Consider the following 24,066-nt stretch of genomic DNA (forward strand, 5'->3'; position numbering starts at 1 on the left):
AGAGAAGGGGTGGGTGGGTTGTTCTGTGTCCCATCCCATCCCAATTCCATCCCTTGGGACAGGTGCAGAACAGGAACACCAAGGGCACACTCAGATAGTGGTACAGTTTGATTACGTGTCTTTTCCTGCTTGTCAAATGACTTAAGAACAGCCATAACTGAGAATAAACTTGTTACTGATCATTTCCTGTCCTCTGTAACATCCAGCACGGTGGAGTGAGTTTGGTTGGTTCGGGGCCACAGGAAATGTTTCCATTTAATGGTTATTGGTGGGAGGAGGGGTATTGGTTTTTTATTGTTACCTTATTCAAACTACAAAACCATCCCACAGCCACAGCTATGAAGTTTTGGTGCTTTGAGGAGTAAACACAACACTTCCCTCAGCCCTCCCACCCTGCTGGGACTTGTGTTCTCCCTCCTTAGGGAAGGCAGTACCAGGATGAAAGTGCAGACCTGGTGGCAGGAGGGAACACCCACCTTGGCGTGCCCAGCTGTGTGCCGGCTGCTGTTGGAGAGCTCAGCCAGGGCTGCCAGGATGCCGAGAGTGAGGCCCACGCCCAGGGCCAGGAAGAGCCCCCCCAGCGCCGGTGGCTCCAGGGGGCTCCAGCGGTCCCGGCTCTGCCGGAGGCAGCTGCTTTCCCACCACTTGTTCCGCAGGTAGTCCAGGTCACCCAGCTCGCTCAGCTTGAGCACAGCGATGGACAGCGGCTTGGTCCAGGGGGAGGCTGCAAGGGGCAGAGGGACAGAGGGATGGGAGGGGAGGGCTCTCAGACACCATCACACCAGTGGCGATGCTGCTGCACCACCCCCAGTGCTCAGGTGGCCACTGAACACAACACACTGAGCCAAAGGCTTTCCCTGACCAGCAACCATCCTGTTCAGTCCACAGAGGTGGAACAAGGACAGAGTGAAGGTGCTTTGGAAAGTAGCAGCACTCAGGCCCCCACAAGAGCAAACTGTGTTGGGGGATCTGCATTCCTGGGACCAAGGCAATACGAAACACCCACAGAAACCAAGGACAGCCCGGGGCGATGGAATGTTTGCACATCACAGTTCAAAGAAAGTCAGTGCCAGTGCCAATTCCCCAGCATGGTGACCCTGCCAGTGTTTTCTGTTCATCCTCTATGCTACATTCGCACTGGGTCAGGCCCTGTCCACACCAAGCCCTGTCAGTGGTGGTGCAGAACCCTGGCAGCCCATGGGGCAGGGGGAAGCTGTGGGGCACAGGGACTCACTCTGGGTGGTGGCGATGCCATAGCCCCTGGCCCCGATGACCTCAGGGGCGCGGATGAGGTTGCAGTGCCGGGCGGCCGCGAGGTCCTGTGAGATGGACTCCCCGATGAAGGCGTAGTTCGAGTCCATCACACGCTGAATGGCCTCCTGGTAGGTCTTGACTAACACGTGCTCCCTCCTCTTCTCCATGTACTCGTAGATCATCTGGTGGATGGGATTCTTGGAGTTCTGCAGCCCAAAAATCCAGGTGTCAAACTCAAATGGGAAACAATCACCAAGAAAATCTGTGTATACGCGCAAGGGCTGTAAAACAATTTGGAGAACAAGAACACTAAAAGCATTGCCCCTTGAGCCCTCTGTGACCCCAGTGAGCACAGACTGCCCCTGACAGTGTTGGGAGGGGTATGAGTGTCACACACAGCACCTCAAGGTACACAGGGATAGCCCCTGAAGGGCAGAGGTGCTTTCCAAAGGAGAACACACAACAAAAATAGAGTTCCCTGCCTGGTTTTCTGTGAGAAAAGGTGGAAGAACAGATGAACAGAACAACAATCCTATTATTTGAAGTACTACAGGAAAAATAGTCAATAGTGATGAGGGTATTTTAAGGCATAAGCTGGACGACTTGGCCCCAGCTCAGTGGCACTGCAGCCTCTGTGTGTGTTTGCACAATGAGAGTCTCTGCACCTTGAAGAAGTAGAAGGTAGAGGAGCCCTCCAGAGTCCCAAACTCAAGGTTCCTTTGCTTCACCAGGTCCTCGAAGGTCTGGATGGGGAGCTGCTCACTGCCCGAGCTCAACAGGGCGGTGAAGTTGGCGATGTAGGCGGCGAGCAGGGCCAGGGTGAAGAGCCACCAGACCACAGCGATGACCCGCACTGAGAGCGCCTGGGGCTGGGGGGTCACACCTGCATCACAGGGAGGGGGGTGTGGAGAGAGACACCCAGAGCTTCAGGTCAGAACTTCCCTTTAAATAAAGGCCAAAAGGCAAAACCTGCCCTGCAGCTCCACCTGAGCCTGCAAAGCCCCACTGAGTTTGTCTGAGCAGCATCAACACTGCAATGCAGGGCTGGAAAAGCAGCAAGGGCCCAAAGCAACAACCAACAACACACTGCACGAGGCACCAGAGCCATGGGCAGCTTGGCATTGCCCAGAGCAATTGTGCCAGCTGAAAACACATTCCCTGGCTGAAGGTGGCCACCAATCCCTACAGGTGCCCAAACTGGAAGTGCTCCAAGTGTCCCTACTGGGACTCCTTTTCCTCCAACTGCACATCACACCAGTGGCACAGATGGAGGTGGATACACCAGCAGCTTAAAATGCCCACTGCTCCCAGAGCTGCCTGGCTGCACCCTCCCAGCTCACCTTGCAGGGCAAGTGCTCCTGCTCCAAACCAGAGGCTGTTCAGGAAGGTAAAATGGTTCTCTTCATTCTTTGCCTCATTCCATTCAGAGGGGCTCAGTCTGGGGGGAAAATGACAGGATAAAACCAGACATTCGGGGGAAAAAATACAAATAATCCACATGAAGGATGGTGCTCCTCCTGGGGAGATCCTACTCTTAATGCTGGCTTAATCTGACAGGATTTAAGCTTTCTTAGCCCTACTACTATACCCATACAGAAGGTTCCTCAAAGCAAAATGCTTCCTGGTAGTTTCTTAAAAACTAATCTCTCCATAGCTGAGAAAGCCTCTGACTTGCACAAAATCTGTAAAAAACATTCATTTGTACCTGGCAACAAGAAAGAGGCAGAAGCAGGTCAGCAGATAAGCAAATAAAAGGCCTGTCCAGGTCTCCTTGCTGAAGGGAGACAAGAAGTGGAAGAAAGACAGCTCCTGGGAGACTGTGTCCTTCCGAAGCAGGATCCCAATGCCGGTCTGCAGGAAGGGTGTGGTGAAGGAGACCACCTCTTCCCTGGCTGAGGTCACTGTCAGTGGAGCCACTGCAATGTCGGCTTCCTGAGAGAGGGGACAAGAGATAATCAACCCTCCAGCCTTGGGAACAGTTCTGTCCCTCAAATAGCAGCTCCCCTGGCACGACTCAGGGCTGGGCACAGACAGTTCAGAGGGGCATGGAGGTTTAACTGAAATGGTACCCACAGATGGCAGAACATCAGAGGTGCCACAGGGATGGCAGCTCATGGGGTGATGTGCATTCAGTCATTGCCTTGAAGAGTCTGAGGCATTATTACCATTCCACAAGGGACAAGTGTTACCCTGTCCATCACTACAAGGTAAGTTTTGCCAAGATGCCTGAGATCTCTCAGGGCACAGGGGCATTGGGCACCCTCTGAGACAGACACACACTGCACAGGCAGTGCCCTGGTGCACCAAGTATTTCCTGCCTTGGCCACGGTCTCCTTGTGCCTCAGTTTCCATATCCATGTTTTGGGCCAAAACCAGCTCCAAAGCCTGCTGTTCCTTAGTCCTGCACTCCAGGCAGGATAACTCTGAGTTCCTCAGCCCCTGAGCAAACTAAGGAAGTTCCCACTGTCCCTCTGGAGCTGCAGCTGGGGAGGAACACAGGGGGAGCATTACCTTCCTGAGGATCTCTCCGATCATCCCGGTCCAGTTCCCGCCGGCGGATATGGCTCCATATTTCCCATCCCCAACCACCTTGACGCGGTACTGGAAGCGCAGCATCCCTGCCAGGGCTGCCAGCAGGTCCATGCAGTACCCCTCGAGCTCTGCCCCCCTCACCATCATGTAGGGATCCTCCTGTGTGGGGGACACACAGCTGGACACCCCAGCACACACACAGACAGCTGGACATCCCATCACACACACACACAGAGCTGGACACACACACACAGCTGGACACCCCAGCACACACCACACACACACAGCTGGACATCCCATCACACACACACACAGAGCTGGACACACACACAGCTGGACACACACACACAGCTGGACACACACACACACAGCTGGACACCCCAGCACACACACACAGCTGGACATACACAGCTGTATCATCCCCAGTCTGCAGGGCCCATGGTGCAGAGTTAAACCAGCATCTGGCAAACCCTCCCCAGAGCCTTCTCTCCACATTATGAAAGGGACAACATTTCCAAACTTGAATGATTTCATTCCCTGCAGTTGTGTCACCACTGGCTGCAGCCAACAGTTCCAGTAGGGCAGCTGCACTCTGCAAGTCAAAGGGTTCCACAGAAGCAAATGAAATTCTCAGGCTAAAAGCTAAACACTTTCCATTTGGCCCATCAAATCCTCAGCTGAGGGGCACAGGCTGGGCAGGGCCTGACCACAGTGTCAGAAAATTCACTGCTGCAGCTGCTTCTGCAAGTCCTCCCTGTCTGGAGCACATGGAAATGCATTTTGGGGGTTTATGGCCTGTTTTTGTCCCTGCATATGTGTGATCTTTACATTATTCCTACTGCAGGACACAAACGCAGGTAACCAACCCCTCCAACGTGGCTCAGCACAGAGAGCCCTGGCTGCCTGCCCAGGGCATTGCCCAGCTGTGACAGCCCCCAGATTCTTCCACTGCCACCCACTGACAGTTTCCATCTCTACACCCTGAGCCAGCTCCCAAAATAGCCTGTGAGGAGCAGGGACATCAGTGCCAAAACCAGCCCAAAAAACCACCTGTAAATATAGGGGTGGGGGAAAAAAGCCCAGTGCAATTCCAGCTCTGTCCCTGCCCCCCTCTCTGTCTCTGACTTACCAGGATCGTTGTGACAGTCAGGACTGGGAGACCTTCACCTGATCCCCTTGAGTCAGTGCCCTGCAAACCAAAACATGAAGGAACAGTTGGATTTCAAAGTCCCAGACGCGGCCCCACCAGGCTGGAGCTTAATTTCCAGCCTGGGGTGTCAGGGGTGTGTGTTAACCCAGGTCTGAACCTGACCCTGACAGTGACTCATCACAGGCCCTTCACTTCAGTGCCTGGTCCAAATAAAAATCACTTCAAATGTTGTCACAATTCTTCAGATAGTGGTACAGCCTTCCCAAGAGTTCAAATCATGTTGCAGACAAAAGAGTTAGCAGCCAATTAAGGTCTAATTAGAGACTCTTCCTACAGAACAGTAGGAAACCTGAGAATAGGAGAGGAAACATGGATTCACTTCTGTGTGGAACTGAATTCAAGATACAAAACAAAAGCTTAGACACACAGTCATCCATGACCAGTGCATTTAAAATATTACCACATCCATTTCTGAATTTAAATGTAAGACCTTTGGCACCTATGCCTTCATTAGTAGCTCTGCACCAAAGAACTTAAACATACCTTACTCACAGCATCATCATTCCTCCCAGCTCCTGGAAAAACACAACAAAATCAGATTCTTTTGAGGCTTGTATTTACAGAAAGTGACATTTCATACCCTCATTTCACAGTGCACCTCAATAAACAGAACATTCACTTTGGACTCCCAAGCTCCTGAGTTTGTTTTCTCCTCCACAGCACAAAGGGCAGCAGAGACAGAAGAGCCCGAGTGGGGCTGCAGCAGGTTCTGATTGTCACTCAGTAGTGGGGGTTGTCCCTCACTCACTGGGGAATGGATCCTGCACAACCCACTGGTATTTCCCTACTGCCCTCCTGAGGGGGGGAATCTCCAGCTCTTCTGCTTCCTCACACACCAACATTTCCCCCCATTCCTGCCAAGCCACCTATTCCAGAGGAAAAACCCTGGAAACAGCCAAAAGTTCCTCACCATCCAGTTCCAAAACACTGGGTTTTTTTACTCCTCCCTTCCTCTACTAGTGACAGCTTCTGCATCTGAGATGCACAATTAAAACCACAATTTAGTCAATATATGGCTCCTTAATTGCCTAGGATGATCTTTTCTAGAATATGTTCCTGGGAATCAAAGAATTCACAGTGCAAAAGCTGAAAATCCCTCAAGATAAAAAAAAAGAAGTACAGTGTTTTCACTCTTTGAAGCAAAAGCTGTGAGTTTTTAATTAAATATAACAGTATATTCATTCATTATGTATTTATTATTCCTCTTTTGGGTTTGCATTTTCTGGCCTTATGCTGAACTCTACATTATTGAAAACAAAACCTGTTTTCCCCTTCTCCATTACAGTTCTCCGTGGGAGCTGGAAATCTTCACAAAGGAGTCCTCCTGTCTCCCTTTAGAAACTTATTAAAGCCAGTAGCAGCTTTTTGAGGCCCCTTTTTGATGACCTGTGGGGTTCCTTGGAAGAAAACTGTGTGTTCTGCAGGCTCCAGCCCCCCACGGGTGCAGCTGCTCAAAGCCCCTTTGTGAGACCTCCTGAAAGGCCCACGAGGGACCAAAGTGCAGCCCCAGCCTCAGTTCATGGCAGTGACACTTCCCAGTGACACTTCCCAGCAGCCAAGGCCTCTCTGGGAGTTCTTCTGAGAGAGGGACAGAAGCACAAGACAAAGAGAAGGGGCTCATCCCCATTCCTGTTTCCTGGTGGCTGCAGGAAACTGTGTTTGCAAAAATCTGCCTTTTCCTTGCCCCTTGTGCTCTGGGCATGCCCAGCCTTCCAGTGGAAGATGATTCTGCTGAACTCCTGGGAAAAGGCTGTAGGGCTGTTCAGAACTGGCCCCTCTCCTCGATTTTCTCCCCATCCTCAGTGTATCCTGCTGCAACTCAAGGGATCTCCAACTCAAGGCAGTGCAGCTTTAACCACAGTAACAGCACTCAGGGACCCCCAACTACCCTTTTTCTTGGCTGTTCCATCTTTCCTCATCTCTGCCATCTGATTTTCAGCTGTAGCAGCACTCACAGGGTGCTCCCACTCACAAGAAGAGCCCTGGGGATCTCTTAATAACCAATTAAAAAGCAAATCCTTAGATTAAAACAAAATCCTGCAAGCACTAGGAGTTAAAGACTGGAAGAATTAACACACCAAAGAAGAAGTAAACCAGATGTGGATGCAGCCAACATTTCTGGATCATTTTCCTCACCTGCCTGGCTGGATTCCCTCAGGAGCAGCAGAGTTGTAACCACCCAGATCGTGAAGTGGAGACCTTTGTCCATTGGAGCAGAAATATCTCCTGTCCAAAGGAACCTTCCTGCTGGAGGGGAAAGGCAAGCGCTTAAAGCTGGTTCTAAAGTTCCTCATTGCTGTGTTCACTCAGGCCCTATTATTAACCTTTTTAAAATTTCAAATTCTGCAACAAAATCTCTGCATGGCTTCAAATAATTGTACACTGTAAATCAGCAGCAGAGTGAGCAAAAGCAACCAGTGCCAGGTGGGACCAAGTCTCAAACTGCTGCAGTATCTTCAATTGTATCTGGTGTCATAGTGTCAAACAAGATTCAGGACATCATTACCCCAGAAACCATAAAAAAACCCCCAAACAAATTAAAATTGCCCAAGAAAACTTACCATTTATGAGAATATGTAGGCAAAAAATCCTACATGTGGTATAACTTCTGACTGATGCTCAGAAAGCAGTGGCTTCAGTTACCTCCTCAGCTTTTGGGAACTATCCCCAAAGCTGCACTCCTGTAAAAACCCCTGACATCACAGCTCAGTGCTTTCCCTCACTCATTTGCCCTGTATTTTTCACCAAATGAGAGGAAGAAATAAAACCTACACAGAAGATCCTTTCTGGCTTAAATTTCAAGCTGATTTTGTTGTTGCTGCTCTGAAAAATACTTCCAAATTGGAATATTTTGATCCTTGTAAGGATCAGAGGAAAGGAGCTGTGGATTTTTTCTAAAGAGTAGTTGTAGAATACAGACAAAGTGGTTGCTACTTGGAGCTGTTGCCAGAACAGCACAAAAAAGAAGCAGGTTCATCACCCAGCAGGGCATGTGAAGGAAATGCAGCAGCATCTTCAGGCTGAGACAGGGAGGAACTGCACTGCTCCTGCTTCAGTTAACCTGAATTACTGCTTCTTTCTCCTAATAATTTGGTACATGCTACAAAATCATCTTTATTTCAAGTGTCCTCCTTCAAAAACCAAAACTTAAATCAGAGCTGGTAATACATTGGTGGCATCACCTTGAAAAGAAAGAGCTGTTAACACACTGGCTGCTAATTATCTAAAAGAGTACACTGTAAACCTATATAAAAAAGAGGTTTTTGCAAAGGCTCATACACTTCCCTAGTTCTAATTTAGTACCAGAGCCATTTAACAAACAGAATCAGTTGGAGAGAATAATGGGAGGGCAGAGGGGGTTAGTTTGCTCTCAGTGTATAAAGAGTTCCTTGGCAGAGCTTAAATTAAGCACTGCCACATCACCCCACCTCCCACCTAAGCAAGCACAAAGCTTTCTCAGGCTTTCCAGCAAAGCAAAGCAAAGGATTTTAAAAGTCACTTGGCTGGAGCCAGCTCTCACTCCTCAGCTTTTCAGTCTTTCCAAATGCACCCAAAAGGTGCCCATCACCCCCTGAGGAGGGGGTGGATGAACCCCCCAGCCAGGAAGGAGCCTGGTACCCCAGGTGTGACCCAGCCAGGTGAACAAGAGCACAGACTGAAGGCAGTTTCCCACTTACAGCAGCTCCTTTGGCCCCTCCAGTTCCGTCTGTCCAGGTCTGGGCAGGAGCAGCGCAATGCCCGGGCACAGAGTGAGCTCAGCCCTGGGCACTCAGCACTGCCTGGGCACAGAATGAGCTCAGCCCGGGGCACAGAGTGAGCTCAGCCCTGGGCACTCAGCACTGCCTGGGCACAGAGTGAGCCCAGTCCCGGGCACTCAGCGATGGTTAAACAGCTGGGGCAGGAGGAGGGGCTTCTGCAGAACCAGCCCGGAGTGAGGGGGCACTTGGGGCTTTGGGAAGAGGGAGGAGACTACACCCAGCAAAAAGTTTGGAGGCAACTCAGGCCAGCAGCTGAATACATTAAAACTCAGAAAACACCAGAGCCTGCTGTGGTCCTGTAGAAGTCTGTCTTTGGAACAGTCCTGTGCAGCTGTGCCTCTCTCTGCTGCTCAACACCTTCTCGGGACAGCACAACATCAACCCCCTCAAATTATTACAGATATCTGGTATTTCCTTGCAAAATAAAGGCCTGAGCTTCAAGGTAAACTGTTAAATTACTCTAGTTTGTGCAGTTCTGTTCAATACACAGGCACAGAAGGAGAATTCCCATCCCTTTCACCACTTCCAAAGTGAGATGCTGCTAAGTCTGATTCTGCCGAGCATGTAGTTTGTAAATACAATTCATAAACACACACGTCAGCTTTTACAAGTGCTGCTGATGGGGAGCTGCAAAGTGGCCACACTTAAATAAGAAGCACACACATGTTCCAAACCTGACTAAAAAGTAATGCTGCCCACACCTTGGTGCAGCTGTTCCTGCCAGAGCCCAAGGGCTCACTCAGCTCACTGCACTTCAGGGAAGTCCTCAGACCACTTTTAAAGCACTTCAGACCCCAAAGGGTTTAAATCATCCTTGCAATATAAACTATGGCAAGATACTAAGAAATAAACAGTCATTACACCTTCTGTGGGCGAAAACAGAAAAAGAACACAGAAAATTCTGTTTACCTGGATTTCTTTCAGAGGGTTTGGCCTCTTTGCAAGTTTATTTCCAGATGCTGCCTTTGGTAGTTTGAGTGTGATTTGTTCTTCACATCCTCCCCTGAGGGCTCTTCCCCAGAGACTCCGGCAAAGGGTTGCAGGGAGGGGCAGGTTAGCAAAAAATCAGAGACCTGAGGCTTCCAGCTGCTCCTCTTGGGTAATTTCTGGGCTTTAAGAAGATGCACATTATGGTATGTGAGTGTTTGCAGCACAGAAGGGTGGAGAAGCTCAGTCTGGAGCAGCTGAGAGCACCTGAGCACAAAGTCAGCTGTGAAAGGAACAACCCAATCAATGTTCATTATCAGCTTTCTGAAGCACTAAGCTGGAGGAATACAGACCATAAACCCCATGTCCAGCCATGCCCAACAGGCTCCTTGTGCTTTGGAAACTCTGGATTTCTGATCTTGCAATTTGATGGACTGAAAAACACATCCAAGAGTCTGAGGCCTCACAGGAGGAGGAGGTGAAGGAAGAGCAAAACTGCTCAGTGACCTTCTGCTGACTCAGCAGTGTGGGTACCATGGCACGAACTCCATTCATAGGAATAAACACATGATTGTCTTATGCAGTGTCACAGAACAAGCTGTGAGGGTGGGTACTGTTAATCTGGGAGCAAGAGGGCAAAATTCACATGTACCCTGGCAAGTTAAATCCAGACAGTTAAAATCTGAACAAAGGGAATTGTTTTGAAGCGCTACAATGATGTTTCCTTCTGTGAGGTGCATTATGTAACAAGTATTGCCTAATCAATTAAAGATAAAAATAATCTGATTGTGAAACTTGGTCTTTTGAGAAGACACAAATCAGCTTTTTAAACATTAACTTCCTAAAGCTGGCAAGCTGCATGTACTTGGCATTAAAGTTAAAAAAGCATTAAAGTTAAAAAAGCAGCAACTCCCTGCAGCTTTTCAGCCCACAGCTGAAGTATTACAAGAGTGACTTTTCGTCTGGAGAATGTTAATGAAATTTGCTTTGTGTTAAGACACAACGTGAGGCTCCTCTTGGCACATCCCACGTTCTGCTGCAGCGCCCCCTCCTTTCCTTCAGAGACTGCAGAGGTACCGAGGGGAACCTCGGTGCACCTTCCAAACCTTTGCTGCACAAACCTCAAGGACCTCTCATCTAAATCCTGCAGACAAGCAATGAAGATCTGAGCCAGGGTGGAAAACAGAGGGAATATTTTTAAACAAAACATACTGGAGACCATTTGAAAAGGTTCAATCAGAGAATTAAACCCCTGCAGCCCTTTTGCACATCAGGACAATACCACTACCTACAGTTCCCTTACACTTTGAGATCTCGGAGTTTGAATGCCTGAAGTGCTTAATGATGCTAAAATTAGAACCATGAACTCCTTTCAGCCCCCAGGTAAGTGACAGCCCTTCCAGGAGGAGTGTGAATCAGGGCACATGCAGCACTGTGCTGAGAGAGGAATAGAGGAGAGTTTTGAATGAGACAAATCAAGAGCAAAATTCGCCACAGCATTTTCAGCCAAACTTTAAACCACCTCAGTGATGAAACTGGACCACCTGTGTCACTTGTACAGCTGTCAGAGAATCCACTGGCTCTTGGATTCTCTGTTTGGCTCCTAATTACACACATTCCCCTGGAATTTTCACATTCCCAGCCACAGCTCTGACTCAGTCCCTGTGCTGTGTCTCACACAACAGAATGTCGGTCTCTGCCAAGACTTGCATGTGCTCTGCTGGACCTGAGACAACCTGAGCTGGATCCGAACTGGCTGCCACTCTGAAAAAGACACAAATTAAATGTTATCCACAAAGGAAGTTTGAAAACAAAGCAGAGAGAATTAACTGTGTTTATGTATTACAAACCACAGTGTTTTGCTACAGCTAAAGACTCAACAGCTGGAAGGTTAAATATGTTTATTTTAGTAGTGTAAGGTGGTTTTACAAACAAATCTTTAGATTTTGCAATATACACAAAAGAATCATTACAAAGGCAAAATATCCTCTCAATAATAGGGACTCTATGAAGCCTGGAATAAAATTAAACCTCTGTTTCTTTTTAAATGCATCTCAGTAAACATTCCTCTCCATCACTGATAAAATGTACATCTATAATAAATGACATCATAGTTGGGGGGGGACACAACATCCCTAAAAATAAAAAGTAAAAAAAATGTGGGGAGGAAAAATTATTACTCTGTTTAGGTTGTTATTTAATTCTAAATATGTCCATCTAAAAAAATTAAATATCTCTCTTTTTTTAAACATGTCATTGAAAATTTTGCATGGCAGTGCAATACAGAAGTAGTAAAATTCATCCCAAAAGTGCTATGTACAGCAGCATTGGTAAAATACCATCAGAAGGGACAGTGCTGTTTCAAGAGGAGACCAACATTCTTCTTAGCCATTTCTGAAGTCCAGTCACAAGATATTTCCTGTCTATTTTTAGTCCTTCCCTTCTGTCTCCTGTCTCATTCCCTCAGACAATGTCTTGAGACAAGGAGCAGTCACAGTTCAGGTTCAGGGTGTGCAAGTGTCCATACATGTGCAGACATATCCTTACATACACAAAGGTGTATATATATTTATATTTATATGTATAAACAAGCTGGGTTTAAAAAAGCATTGCTTTGGAACAAGAGAGCTCTTCTTCAAAGAGAAAATATGGATTTTCACTGAAATAAGCAGGTCCACGATGGAAGATGGACTTATTTACTACATTATTAATTTTGACTATTTTCCAAAGAGGACACCCTCAGAGGCCTCAGACTCTTCCAGAAAATAAAACAGAACAGGGAGCAAGATTTCAAGTCCAGCCTCCTTTGATGGATCCAAAATTTGTAATAGTAAAATTTAGTTTAGCTGTTGTTAGCATCACATTGATCTATTAAACATCAAGATTACCTATTGGAAGAACAATTACTGAAATTAGTAAAGACCAGGAGATTTGCACAGAGCAAACTGCAAATGCAAGAAGTGGTCACATACAAAGGAGGCTGAACTGGAGGCTGGGAAAGGTGTAATTAAAATTCCCTTTGGAGTCCTGTCATTAAGCACCCAAGGGAGGCCAGGAAGCACTGGAGCCACGGGAGGCTGTTCTGTGCCTCGCAGCTCTCTGTGTTCTGCTGTGACAGGGGTGTAAACGTGGCCTTGCTCGGTGCCCCTCGGGTCACAGTTTCAGCATGAAGAACACCTCGGTGTCAGCACCGCAATCCTCCTGCACCTTGGGCTGGGCGCTGAGCGCGGCCCCGTCCATGCACAGCGCCCTGGCCACGCTGCAGGCGCCCTCGGGGTTGCCCCTCTCCTCGATGGGGCTCCCCCCGAGCTGCCCCAGCCCCTGCAGCCGCTGCCTCTCCTGGGCCTGCCGGGCCCTGTTGGCGATGTACCGCACGCGGCTCTGGCTGCGCGACGATGAGCGGCGCAGCAGCCCCAGGCTCTCCCCTTCCTCCTCCGACTCGCTGGGCTCCACGCTGATGGGGGAAGTGATGTCGTTTTCCTGCTGGAAGGCCGTCAGCTTCTTCAGCTGCTCCGTCAGCTCATCCCGGGCTCTGGCGGGGGACCTGAGCCCCGAGGCGCGGCGCTGCTCCCGCATGGAGCGTGTCACGAAGCTCCTGCTGATGCTGCGGTATTTGCTTTCGAAAGTGCACACGATGTCATCGGAGGTGAGGTCTCCCAGGCTTTTGGATTTTGCCTGGTTGTTCCCAACCGTATCGTGTGCTTTGGATTTGTTAGAAGACTGTCTGAGGCTTTCCATGTACAGCCTGCTCCAGGTGTGCCTTCTGGGAATGGACGAGAAGGCATCCTGGGGGCTCCTGGTGAGAGGTCGGGGGCACAGTTCATCTGCTGGCAGCTGGCCTGCCCTCAGGTTGGGGTTGGACTTGCTCTTGCTCACCATTGGCATCTCGTTGCTGCACGTGGTGGCGGAGCGTGGGCGCATCCCCTTCCTGATGGCCAGGGGCTCCAGGGGGTCCGGGCGCAGGCCGAGGTCGGGGAGGCTCTTGCGAGCCAGGTTGGGCAGGGAGAGGTCGATCACGGTGTCGTTGGAGGACATGCTGGAGGAGGAGGACATGCTATCGCGGTGGCTGCTGCCATCCAGCTTGCTCCAGATGCGGTCGTTGACAGTGGCATCAAAGTACACTTCTGCTGCTGGAGACAGGCTGCTTGGGGGTTTTATTAAGGCTGAGGAGTCTGACGTTTTCAGTCCTTCACTCTTTGCCCTCCTTGCCAACATGTATGAGCTCGCTTGAGGAACAGAAATAGGCAGAGCCTCTGCAGCCCGGCCCTTCTGGAGCGTGTCTGCCTGTGTGCTGTTAGTCATGTGGTTTTGCTGTGGTAGAACAGCTGCTGCACACAGTTTTTGCCCTTTGGATTCAGACGTGCTTTTCACGCCCATTAATACCTGACCTGGTTGCTGGGTTTGCTCCTGGCAGTTTCCAACAGGTCTGCCAGCAGTGGGATCTTCTGCCACTACCAACCTGGCTTTTGGGGGATGTGCTGCCAGTCCACACTGGCCTTCAGAGTTACTGCACACCTGTGTCCTGACACTTTCCTCTGTGGGACATCCTGCCGTACTTGTCCCGTCATCTTCTTGGGCTACTAAACTTGTGTCAGCTGCTCTGGGGACAACCTGCCCTTGGTCTTCTGCAGCCAAATTTGTGCTTCGTTCTCCAGTGAGCAGAGATTGTTGAGGCTGCTTGGATGTGCTGCTTCCTTCTGATGGAGCTTCAGTGGAATGATCAGACCCAGACCTTTCTTCAGACTCACTGTGGGGAGTAATGGGCAGAGGGAGGACAAGGCTGGAGTGATGGTTTTCACTGGCAAGAACAGGCTCCTCTGTGATCGTTTCTAGGCTGCACAAAGAAGTGACTGACCTCTGCATGGAGAAATGGCAGATGTCTGCTTGGGAGGCATGGAAAGAGAGGAAAAAGAAAGAAAAAAGAAAAACAGAGATAAGGGTTAATTACCTTACAAATTATAGTTCACGCTGAGATTTATTCTTTATGTTATCTTTTTTTTTAAGGTAGTAATTGCATATATTAATGATGATTCTTAAAATAATTTATGAATTCAAATGCCAGGCTAAAGGCAGCAAAAATTTCTGCGCATTCAGTTTTAGCTGCCCAAAGCCCTGTTGTTTCAAGAAATCTCAGTTCATGCACAGCAGCACCATATGACTCCTCTGGTTGTCTTATCAAACAATCACAGTACCCAGCAATTTGTGTCCTTTGTGTCCCCTTTTGTAAACTAACTTTCCTTCCTCCACCATCCAGCACCACTTGAACTGGTGTTTTCCTTCCTTTCAGCTCTCAAACAGGTCAGCGTATCAGATGATAACAATTCAGAGCACCAGTGCCCAACCACCAGTCATGATCCCCAGTGACCCATTACTCAGAAGAGAAGCAGCACAGGACTTGTGGAGCAGATTAAAAATGATCTGGATGATACAGTGGAATGTTGGCAATGGGACTTCCAAAACAAAACAAAAACTTCAAACAGACTTTGTTCTCCCAAAAACACTCTGGTAACTTCTTTTTCAAAGGACTCTACAGACAGATGGTTCATGAACACCAGGCTGACAGTACAAACCTGAAGAATCACTGCAGCCCCCAAATAGCTGGAGAAAATGCTCCATCCACCTGCAATATTTATAGCCTGTACCCTAAGAGCCAAAACGATCATGCCAAAAACACTGTTTCCCCCATCTCCAAACCACAGTGCAGACATGCATTCCAGAGCTAACAAAGCACCACTGAGCCAGACAACAACCTAAAAATACAGGGGCAGGTAACTACAGGGCAGGAACAAACAGAAACCAGCAGTACAGGCAACAAGGGGCTCGGATCAGGGACACTCAGCAGACAGTTACCTTTGACTTGCTTGTCCTTTCAGTTCTTAACTACAGAGAGAGAGTATGCATGTAGAATAATGGGACAGAACAGAGGAAAAATCCAGTTAATGTAGGGAAGGCAGGTGCAGATAACAGGATAAATTAGTACAGAGGGAGGGAAAGGAAACATATAGGAATATTCACACATTTGTAGGATCCTAAGAATTTCTGACCAACCAGAGCACTCAATGGAATCCATAAATGGATGGTATTAAGTCCATTATTTTGCCATAGAAGAATAAACAGCAATTTTTGTTATTGTTGAAGAAATGTACTCCACTGGACTGGGGAATGGAATCATGAAATCACAGAATGGCTTGAGTTGGAAGGGATTTAAAATCCACTTAATTTCAAGCCACACCCCGACACAGGCAGGAACACCTTCCACTAGAGCAGGTTGCTCACAGGAACCTTTCCTCTTCTCCAAAGCACTCTCCTAATGCTATGGGGAAAAAAATCACCTGCACTGCCAAAAAGTGTCCAGGAAATACCAGGCCTTTCCTTCAGCACCAGGATTTCCAGTCCAGTGCAGCGGCAGGGAGGTTAGGGATGGAACAGCTGCTCTGTGCCTGGACTGCTTTAGCTGGGAGTGCCAGAAGGGAAGAAGGAACCAACATGTGCCCTTAAGTAAAATCCAACATTCCCAACATTCCCAGATTCTCAGTATCTGGAGGAGTGTGAGGAAGAGTCCAGAGCTGAACACAGACTAAGGAAACTCCTTTTCCCCACCCAGGCTTGGCCCTCAGCAGAGGTTGAGGCACACTTGGAAGGCAAACACTGGAAAATGTGATGCTGTTGCCATAAAGGGACAAGTAGAGGCTACACTTTCCTACCCTGTCCTCGGGGCACTTCCCATCAGCACAAAGTTAATTCCCAAGTGCAGTCCTGCTCCCAGGGCTGTTTCCTGGGTTTCCTGGCCCAAGGCACGGCCTTGCAGGATGGGAAAGGAGCTGTTTGTGCAAACAGAGGGGATGTCACTGCACCAGCAGCATCCAGGCCAAGGCACCATTTCACCATTTGAAGGGTTCTCTGATTCCATGCTTGGGAAGTCAGATGGATTTAATCAAATTTCAAGCATATCACAATATTTGTTTAGTGACCTGGGGGAGCTGGCACTGATAATGGGAAATGGTTTCATATGTCACACTACTCAGAGCTTGTGAAAAGCCTGATGCCAATAATTTAGGCATAGAAGGAGTTTTGCTGCTTTGGATTAATTGCAAGTCAGGGAAGCGGCAAACATCTCCCCTGCCACTGTCCTGGTATTTTCCTAAAGGCTCAAAGCAGATAATGGAAAAATACATTTTAAAAAGAGAAAAAAAAAGGCATAAAAATAGAAGAAAAATTGTAAACACCCAACTGGATTAAATAGATCAGACAAATAAAATACCTAACATTTCTGGATGAGGCTTTCAAAGAAGCCCACGCCAGGTGGGCAGTCAGAAGCTGTCACTAAAAGTAGAATTACATCTCAGGAAGCACCAAAGTCACTTTCCGTTCCTGAAAATGTAACCATCAGAGTCCAAATTCCTCGGACAATTAAGGACAAGAGGGAGGGGTTTGAAGAGAAGCTCTTGGAGCCATAGCCAAAAGCTGTACTTCTTTTATTTCCTCTTTACAATTCAGTGAAACAGAAAACTCTTGTCAAAAGCTTTTCCCTTCTCTCCCCTTCCTGCCAAACCAGGACAAAAAAGTGCCATCTTCCTTATTAAAAATGATACTCTGATTGCCTCTGTTCCTATTTTCCATCTTTACAAACATACAGTTCATAGTCCCAGTGACCTCAGACCTATTTCTGCCTTGAAACAACTATAAAATGGGGCAGCTTTGGCAGCTTTAGCAACTTTGCCCTAACTGGACACATTTTGCTTTGCAATTGGAAATGCCAAGAGTGACCCAGCCTGGCTGATGTCAGGGAACATCAGATCACACTCTGCTGCTTTGTGCTGTGCAGCTGTGCCCTCGGGTCACAGGCAGAGCATCTATGGAACATTAAGTGAATCTACAAATGGTTTTATGCTAGGAATTTACACATTTAGGATCAGACTGGGCTGCTGTGTTTATCAAATGGGATCTCTGAATAACCCAGAGCAGAGAATTCCATCCAGTGATCCCTGAATTCATGGCAGTACTTTTGCAAGCTCTTTGAGGAAGGAACTGGTTCCTTGGTAGCAGAGGGCACGTTAGACCTCGCTCTTGATGTGGTTATCCCTCAGTGAAACACAAGGCTGATAATGGAAATACGGTTTGTTGATATGGGTTTCCCATATTCAATCTCACTCAATGCTCTGGTTTGGATCTTAAAATTTACTTAGTATCATACCACATTCACTAAGAAAACCAAGGAAACAAAAACCTCTCAACAGACAACCCAAACACTGATGGACTACTGACAGTGTTACTACTGCAGATGGTTAAGTAGGCATGGAAAGGACTAATCTAGACCAGACATGTCTACAAAAAATAAAACAAAAATATTTATGAAGGTTTTTTTTTTTGTCATTGCCAAAATTAAGGAAAAAAAAAAGAGAGCTCTTGACAGCAAACTAACATAGAGGAGCCTCTAAGTAAAGACGCTACGCAGAAGCTGAGACAACGATGTGATCTACAGTGGGGAAGGGTGAAGAAAATCTGGTCTTACCAGTAAAGAATATAGGGGATTTACTTCGAATTTCCTCCAACTTTTGAACGAACAAGGCATTCATTTCCCTCTGTAGGGTGCCCACTTGCCTTCGAGAAGGTTCAGACCAGTGCTTGGGGAATTCTGGGCTTCCAAGGCTTTCTAGACTGCTGGAGTTGGAGGATATAGAGCCATTGCTGGCTGCAACCAAGTTGACAGTGCTTCCATACTTGCCACCTGACTGGCACTGCCAGCGCTGCCGGGAATGAGCCTTTCCTCCGTGACATTTAGAGTCAGCACTTCTCCTCCCTGGGGTCACCAAAGGCTGGGTGCTCCTGGCCAGGTCACTGGTGCTGCTGCAGGGCTGCAGGTCTGCCTGGGGCCTGGGCTGGGCTCTGACAACCCAGGTCCTGAGCTCTACCCTCTCCTCTGCAGCGGCAGCGCCACACTGGTGGCCAGCAGGCCTGGCAGGGCGCTCGCTCCACGGCCCCTCGGGGTCTGGGCTGTCCCTGGAGCCGATCATGCACCTCATGCAGTTGGTGGCCACGCCGATCCTGCCCGAGCTGTTGATGGCGCAGCGCGCGAACACGCTCTGCTTCTCGCCCGGGCGCTCCTGCAGCCTCACCCTGTTTGCCCGTGGCAGGGGCTCGCTGAGAGCAGCCCCTGCCCGGGCACAGCTCTGGCTCTGGCCCTTCCCGGAGCCCTGGGCCTTACCTTTGAGCCCCTTGCCAGGTGCCTCCCCGCCGGCACCGTCGCGGGGAGCTGGGGATGGAGAAGCACTTTCTGGCTCTTGCACAAAGCGAGGCTGGGACGCGGCATCCACGTCCCCGTCCTCCCCGGCCCCTTCGCTGCTGTTGTCCTTTGTGTCAAAAGCAATCTCAGGAAAGCCCTTCTTGTTCTTCTTCTGGCTCTTGGTGGGGGCACTGGCTGTCCGTCTCAGGAGGTGGCTGCTAAAGGAAGGTTTGCGATGGAGCTGCCCAGCAGCATGACTGTCCAGAGAGGCCTGCTTTGGATTTCTGAGAAACAGCCCTTTTAGACCTAGAGCTTGTTTGGCCTGGAAGATAAATACAGAGACACAAATATAAAAAGTCCTTCATAGAAAATGCAAGTCTCTGCCTTTGGGCACCAGAACTTGTGAACAAATGATCATCCACACAGAGTCTCCTGCCATATTCCTGTCATCAGCATGAGAGCTAAACCAGGAATAGGACAGGGACTAAAAATGAAAAAAACAAATCACTAAAGCAGCTTTGCAAAATATCACATCTTTTTTTTGCCAGCTCTGTTTTTAGATAGTGTTTTCCAACCACACATCTCTGTATTTGCCATCATTCTCTTAGTAGCATGCAGCTACTTATCTACATCTACATAAACATTAGAGATATTGAAAAGACAAAGCAATAAAAAAAGAATTACTTCTGTCTACATGGATCTCACTCTGAAAGCTGAAGAGTTTCTCAGTTTCACCCCAAGCATATGTATTTGAATTACAAGCCGTAAATGCATTCTCTAGGAACTGCTGGAAAATAAACACTGGCCATAATATAGAATATTTTTTCAGTCCAAAGGATATTTACACTTCAATTGAATTGAGCACTATCAGGAATATCAGTTAACTATAGGGAGGGAAAGAATGTTTCAATTTCTATGGTAATTTCCTACCATACAACACTTATCCAAAGACACTCGTGTATGTTTTCATCACTGAGGAAACACACCATAAACAAGGGAAGTTAGTGATAATACAGTTCTTCATATTCTTCAGCACTTATTTAAGCACTAAACATACATATCCACCATCATATATCTCCCACCATCATACAAGTGATTTACAGTCAGTGAAACAGTGTCAGCATTCCTGTAAACATTCCAGGTGCACTTGCCAACTTTTAAAGCAACAGGCCAATGCCTGGTACCCTGGTAGTTTGCTCTGCAGGTAGAGCCTGATACACTTAAATCACTCAGAGCAGAGAAAGGTATTTCCCTTCTAATCTACTCCTCCTTTGTTCTCATTGTTTCCCAGTTAGATCAGACTCTCTTCAGTAGCTGTAGCACAAAGAATGGGTAAAAGCAGGGTCCCTCAGCCTGAGATTGACATGCACTGCAAGAACCCCGTGACAGAACCTGACCAGCAGTCAGGCCTGTTGGCACTTGCTGTCAGCTCAATTTTTGCCCTGTGATGTCATGTGAGGTTGCATTTCTGCAGTGCCAAACAATGGCACAGAAATGTCTCATTTAAATGACAATGGTCTTCCACTCCCAAATAAATATTTGAGTGCATGCTCCTGCATTTCCAATTCTGCTCCTGCATTTCCAATTTTGCTCTGCGGCACTTAATGGACAGATATTGGCTGTGCTGTGCAGTGAGCCCAGGCTAAAAGCTGCTTTTATCCCTCCCTGCCCTGCCCCACCTGCCATGTGGGATCGAGGTTTATTTGGCTGACACTCAGCCCACTGAAAGCATTCACAATATTACTTTTATAATTGACTGAAGTTTAGTTACCACATGCCAATCTCGTGTGAGTAGGACATGATTAAAAAGAGACCTAAAATGGCCTTTGGGATAAGATAACAAAGGCAGGGATTGACTTCTCCCATACAAGGCAAAGCAATTGCAATTTGAATATTAGAAAACCTTCTGTAAGAGTCAGGCTATGGAACAGTCTGCTTGGATTACTGGGAGAGAAGTTGGCAAGTACATGAATTTGTTGCTATAAAAATCAGACAATATAAATATTTGCAAACCCCAGAAAAAACTGTCATACAAACACACACACAAATAATATCCACCAAAAAGAAAAGGAAAGCAGTGATGGAATGAGTGACACGCAGTGCAGGGCCCCGGGTGCCATCCTGGCTCATTTGGTGCAGCTTTGTTAAGCTGGACACTACTGCTTGAATCAATGGAGTGATTCAAGAACCCAAAGGCAAATTTGGTTAACTTAGGGGGAAAAAAAGTTTTAAAAGAAGGGGGAAAAAAGAGAGCAGTTTTGAGGGAGATCCAGGACACTGTGCTTTCAGCTTCCAGCCCAGCTTCAACAGGGCTATTTCATTCTCTAAAGGAGACTTGAAAAACAGCACAAGAGGCTTTCCCACAATTGAGCAAAAGATTCACTGTTAATGTTCTTTTCCACTGGAAAGGAAGGGTTTGAATTACTGCACTCAAGACAAGAGGCAGGAGAGGGAGAGACTCCCCAAGTGAGAGGGAGGGTATGGAAGGACTTTTATCCTGGATCTGCTTCACACTGGGAGGGCTCTCTGGCTGTCAATGACCCAACAGAACTGACCAAGTCAAATGTCACAATTCATGTTCCATGGGTTGGAGAGCTTGAAAATGCTAATAAGGAACATCGATGCTAATGAAGCTACCAATTGGAGGCATGCAGGTGTGTGGTGGTGTCACTGCACCTCCCCGGACAGGAGGGGGTACCTTCAAGGCGTCTAAAAATGCTCTGCTTCTAAAAGTAGACTTTTTTTGACATAGAGAAGCCCACTGAAATCACAAACAGACAGAGCAAAGGCAAAAAAATGGTGAGGGAGGATCTCAGAGATAGGCACATCTAGAAAACCACAAAAATTCTGCAATACATGAACAGACCACAAAAGAGACACAGAGAAAATCCTCTCCAGGAAACAGAACAATCTGGAAGAGACTTCAGTTAAACACAAGTGAAGGTGAAAAAAAATCTAAGATTGTTTTAGTAATATCAAGTTACTGAACAGGTAGAATACCCCCATTTATAAAAAAGCCCCAAAAGGTTAATGCTTGCATTAAAGTCTCTGGATTAATAAAGGATGGGTGAAACCAGGCTGATAACTGGGCTGATTTTTCTGCCCATCATTAAGAGAGGGGAAGCAGAGAAATAATTCCAGTTTTGACAGAACTCTGTTAACTGAAAATCAAAGCAGAAAATGATTGAGAGAGACCAAACTAGAAAGGGCTGCATAGTATTTGTTCCATATTTTCAGTAGTTTTTGTTAACTGAAAATCATTTAAAAACTACAACCATACACAAGCTTTCCCTTCAAATCCCTATATTTTAAATATGTCAGTGCCCAGCACCAGCTTCCTAACACCAGCCAACCCAGAGAAGCTGCAGTGATAATGAGAAGCACCAAGAGATGTCTATTAGAACATGTAAAGGGAATAAAGCAGCCAAAAAACCAAACCAGTACAGTAGATTGGAGGGTAATGGATAAGGACAGGGAGGAGACACTGTGGTACTCAAAGGCATTTTAGTTGTTCAAACATTACCAAGAAAATCCAATGCCCTCAAAAGAGCTGCTAAAGTTAAAATGGGCAGGTTGCCCCACTGCAAGTTATAGCTATCACCAGCCAGTTGCTTATGAAGATGCCAGTAAGACCAAATATTTTTGAAAGGCTCAGTAAAGTAAGGATAAAAGGACAGAGAATGCCTTGCAATACTGCCAAAGAAGATTTGAAAACACTTAAAATATTCACGAAGACTCTGAACATTGTCCCTTGCGTCAAACGCTGCTGTCAGGAGCAGTGACTTGCAAGCTGCAGTTAACCAACGGGAGATTGAAATTTAGCAGCTTAAAAAGCTGTTTTCCTTTTTGAGAATTGCTCTAATTCTCGTCCCGAGGAGGAGCTCGGAACTCGCAGGCTGTTGGATGCCTCCTCCTGCAGTCGCGGTGCCGATACTGCAGTGGGTACCACGGAGAGCTCAGAGCGCCCCTGCGGGACCCGCGGCATCAGCAGCTCCAGGCCCTGGGAGATGCTTTGCTGCCTGAATGTCACTGACATTGGTACCACAGAAGGCACTACATGCCTGGCTCTACCAGGACAGGAGCTGTCTCGTTTTTAGCTGGCCTAGGAGGAGTTTGAATTAGGGCTTTACTTTCACGGGAATTTAGATAAGGTACACTGAGAGTTGTATTTTTTCCTACATGTGAAGCAAACACACTCTTAATAACAGACAAGAGTGTAGATATGCCCAACAACTATTGCAAGGATCATTTTTCCTCTACATTTTAAATGTTGTTATGGAAAAAAACCTCCAAGCAAATAACTGTGATGAATTCAATTAAATTTAAAAAGCAAAAGCATCAGGCAGAGCCTTTATAGCACAAGCTTAGCAGGCACCAAGCACTGAGGGTTCAGGTGTGCAACCTCTGGTTCAGCAACCTGCACTCACAGGGCTAGACACAATCATTAAATGTGTGTGTGCTGCAAGGAAATAACCTTCCCCTGTGGCTTCCCCAAAAAGGCACTGCAGGAACCTCTTTTATAACCTTCCCTATGATTGCCTTTATCTCCGTGGATATTCAGAAAGGTCTCAGGCTACTATGACAAGCACAGAGATGAATTTTTCTCTAAGTCAACAAACATGTTGGTTTGGAGCTTCACCCACTGTGCTGCCCTTGTGTGATTCAAACCCCTGTGAGCTCCTTTATGAGCACAAGGTGTGTCACATATCCCCCAAGGCACTCACCTTACCACAGATGTCATTAATGGCCACATGGACAAAGATAGAAGCCTCTTCTATACCTTCCAGGTACACATGTCTGTAACCTGAAACAGAGTGAGCAGAACTGGCACAGAGGGGGAACAGGGGACAGGGGGAGCATCTGGAGACTTCCCTTTTGTAAACAGCAAAAGAAATCAAGAAGGTTTTCCCCAGCCCCCCCTCACAAAAAGCATCCAGGCTGTGCATCCCCTTGCCACACTGAGGTACCCGAGTCACACCACCTACAAACTTCACTGCCATTTCTTCTTGTCCCTTTGATTTTGTAAAAAAAAGTCATGCTCTGTTTTACCCAGGTTCTGTTATTGCTGCTGTCAATCCATGATTTAAACATTACCACATTCTTTCCTGAGGAGCTACAGTCCATTTTTAAGAGTGCAAACATTTCACTCAAGGTCAGTTTAT

At 47.5% G+C, this 24,066-nt stretch overlaps 2 protein-coding genes across 8 annotated transcripts in view; both read right to left on the bottom strand.

Moving 5' to 3' along the window:
* Positions 1-8,835, bottom strand: part of LOC139682025 (probable glutamate receptor) — a 10,287-nt gene extending 1,452 nt beyond the window's left edge. Inside the window, exons 1-10 of one of the 4 annotated variants that reach the window (XM_071575943.1) lie at positions 8,674-8,835; positions 7,133-7,240; positions 5,480-5,511; positions 4,916-4,975; positions 3,766-3,945; positions 2,960-3,186; positions 2,595-2,692; positions 1,920-2,137; positions 1,235-1,460; positions 477-724 (exon numbers count right to left, since the gene is read on the bottom strand). In XM_071575943.1, coding sequence (XP_071432044.1) covers positions 477-724; positions 1,235-1,460; positions 1,920-2,137; positions 2,595-2,692; positions 2,960-3,186; positions 3,766-3,945; positions 4,916-4,975; positions 5,480-5,511; positions 7,133-7,205 — 1,362 coding nt within the window. In that variant the 5' untranslated portion in view covers positions 7,206-7,240; positions 8,674-8,835. Of the gene's footprint in view, positions 1-476; positions 725-1,234; positions 1,461-1,919; positions 2,138-2,594; positions 2,693-2,959; positions 3,187-3,765; positions 3,946-4,915; positions 4,976-5,479; positions 5,512-7,132; positions 7,244-7,557; positions 7,885-8,673 lie in introns of those variants that run through there. The other 3 variants (XM_071575944.1, XM_071575945.1, XM_071575946.1) reach the window with 3 other exon arrangements.
* A 2,730-nt stretch (positions 8,836-11,565) lies between these two features.
* PLCH2 (phospholipase C eta 2) overlaps positions 11,566-24,066 on the bottom strand; it is a 71,942-nt gene continuing 59,441 nt past the window's right edge. For 2 of the 4 annotated variants that reach the window (XM_071575624.1, XM_071575625.1), the window contains exons 21-23: positions 23,629-23,708; positions 18,194-19,226; positions 11,566-14,561 (exon numbers count right to left, since the gene is read on the bottom strand). In XM_071575624.1, the coding sequence (XP_071431725.1) occupies positions 12,835-14,561; positions 18,194-19,226; positions 23,629-23,708 (2,840 nt within the window). In that variant the 3' untranslated portion in view covers positions 11,566-12,834. Of the gene's footprint in view, positions 14,565-18,193; positions 19,227-23,628; positions 23,709-24,066 lie in introns of all 4 variants that reach the window. The other 2 variants (XM_071575627.1, XM_071575626.1) reach the window with 2 other exon arrangements.

Source organism: Pithys albifrons, chromosome 22 (genome assembly GCF_047495875.1).
Source record: "Pithys albifrons albifrons isolate INPA30051 chromosome 22, PitAlb_v1, whole genome shotgun sequence".
Lineage (NCBI taxonomy): Eukaryota > Metazoa > Chordata > Aves > Passeriformes > Thamnophilidae > Pithys > Pithys albifrons.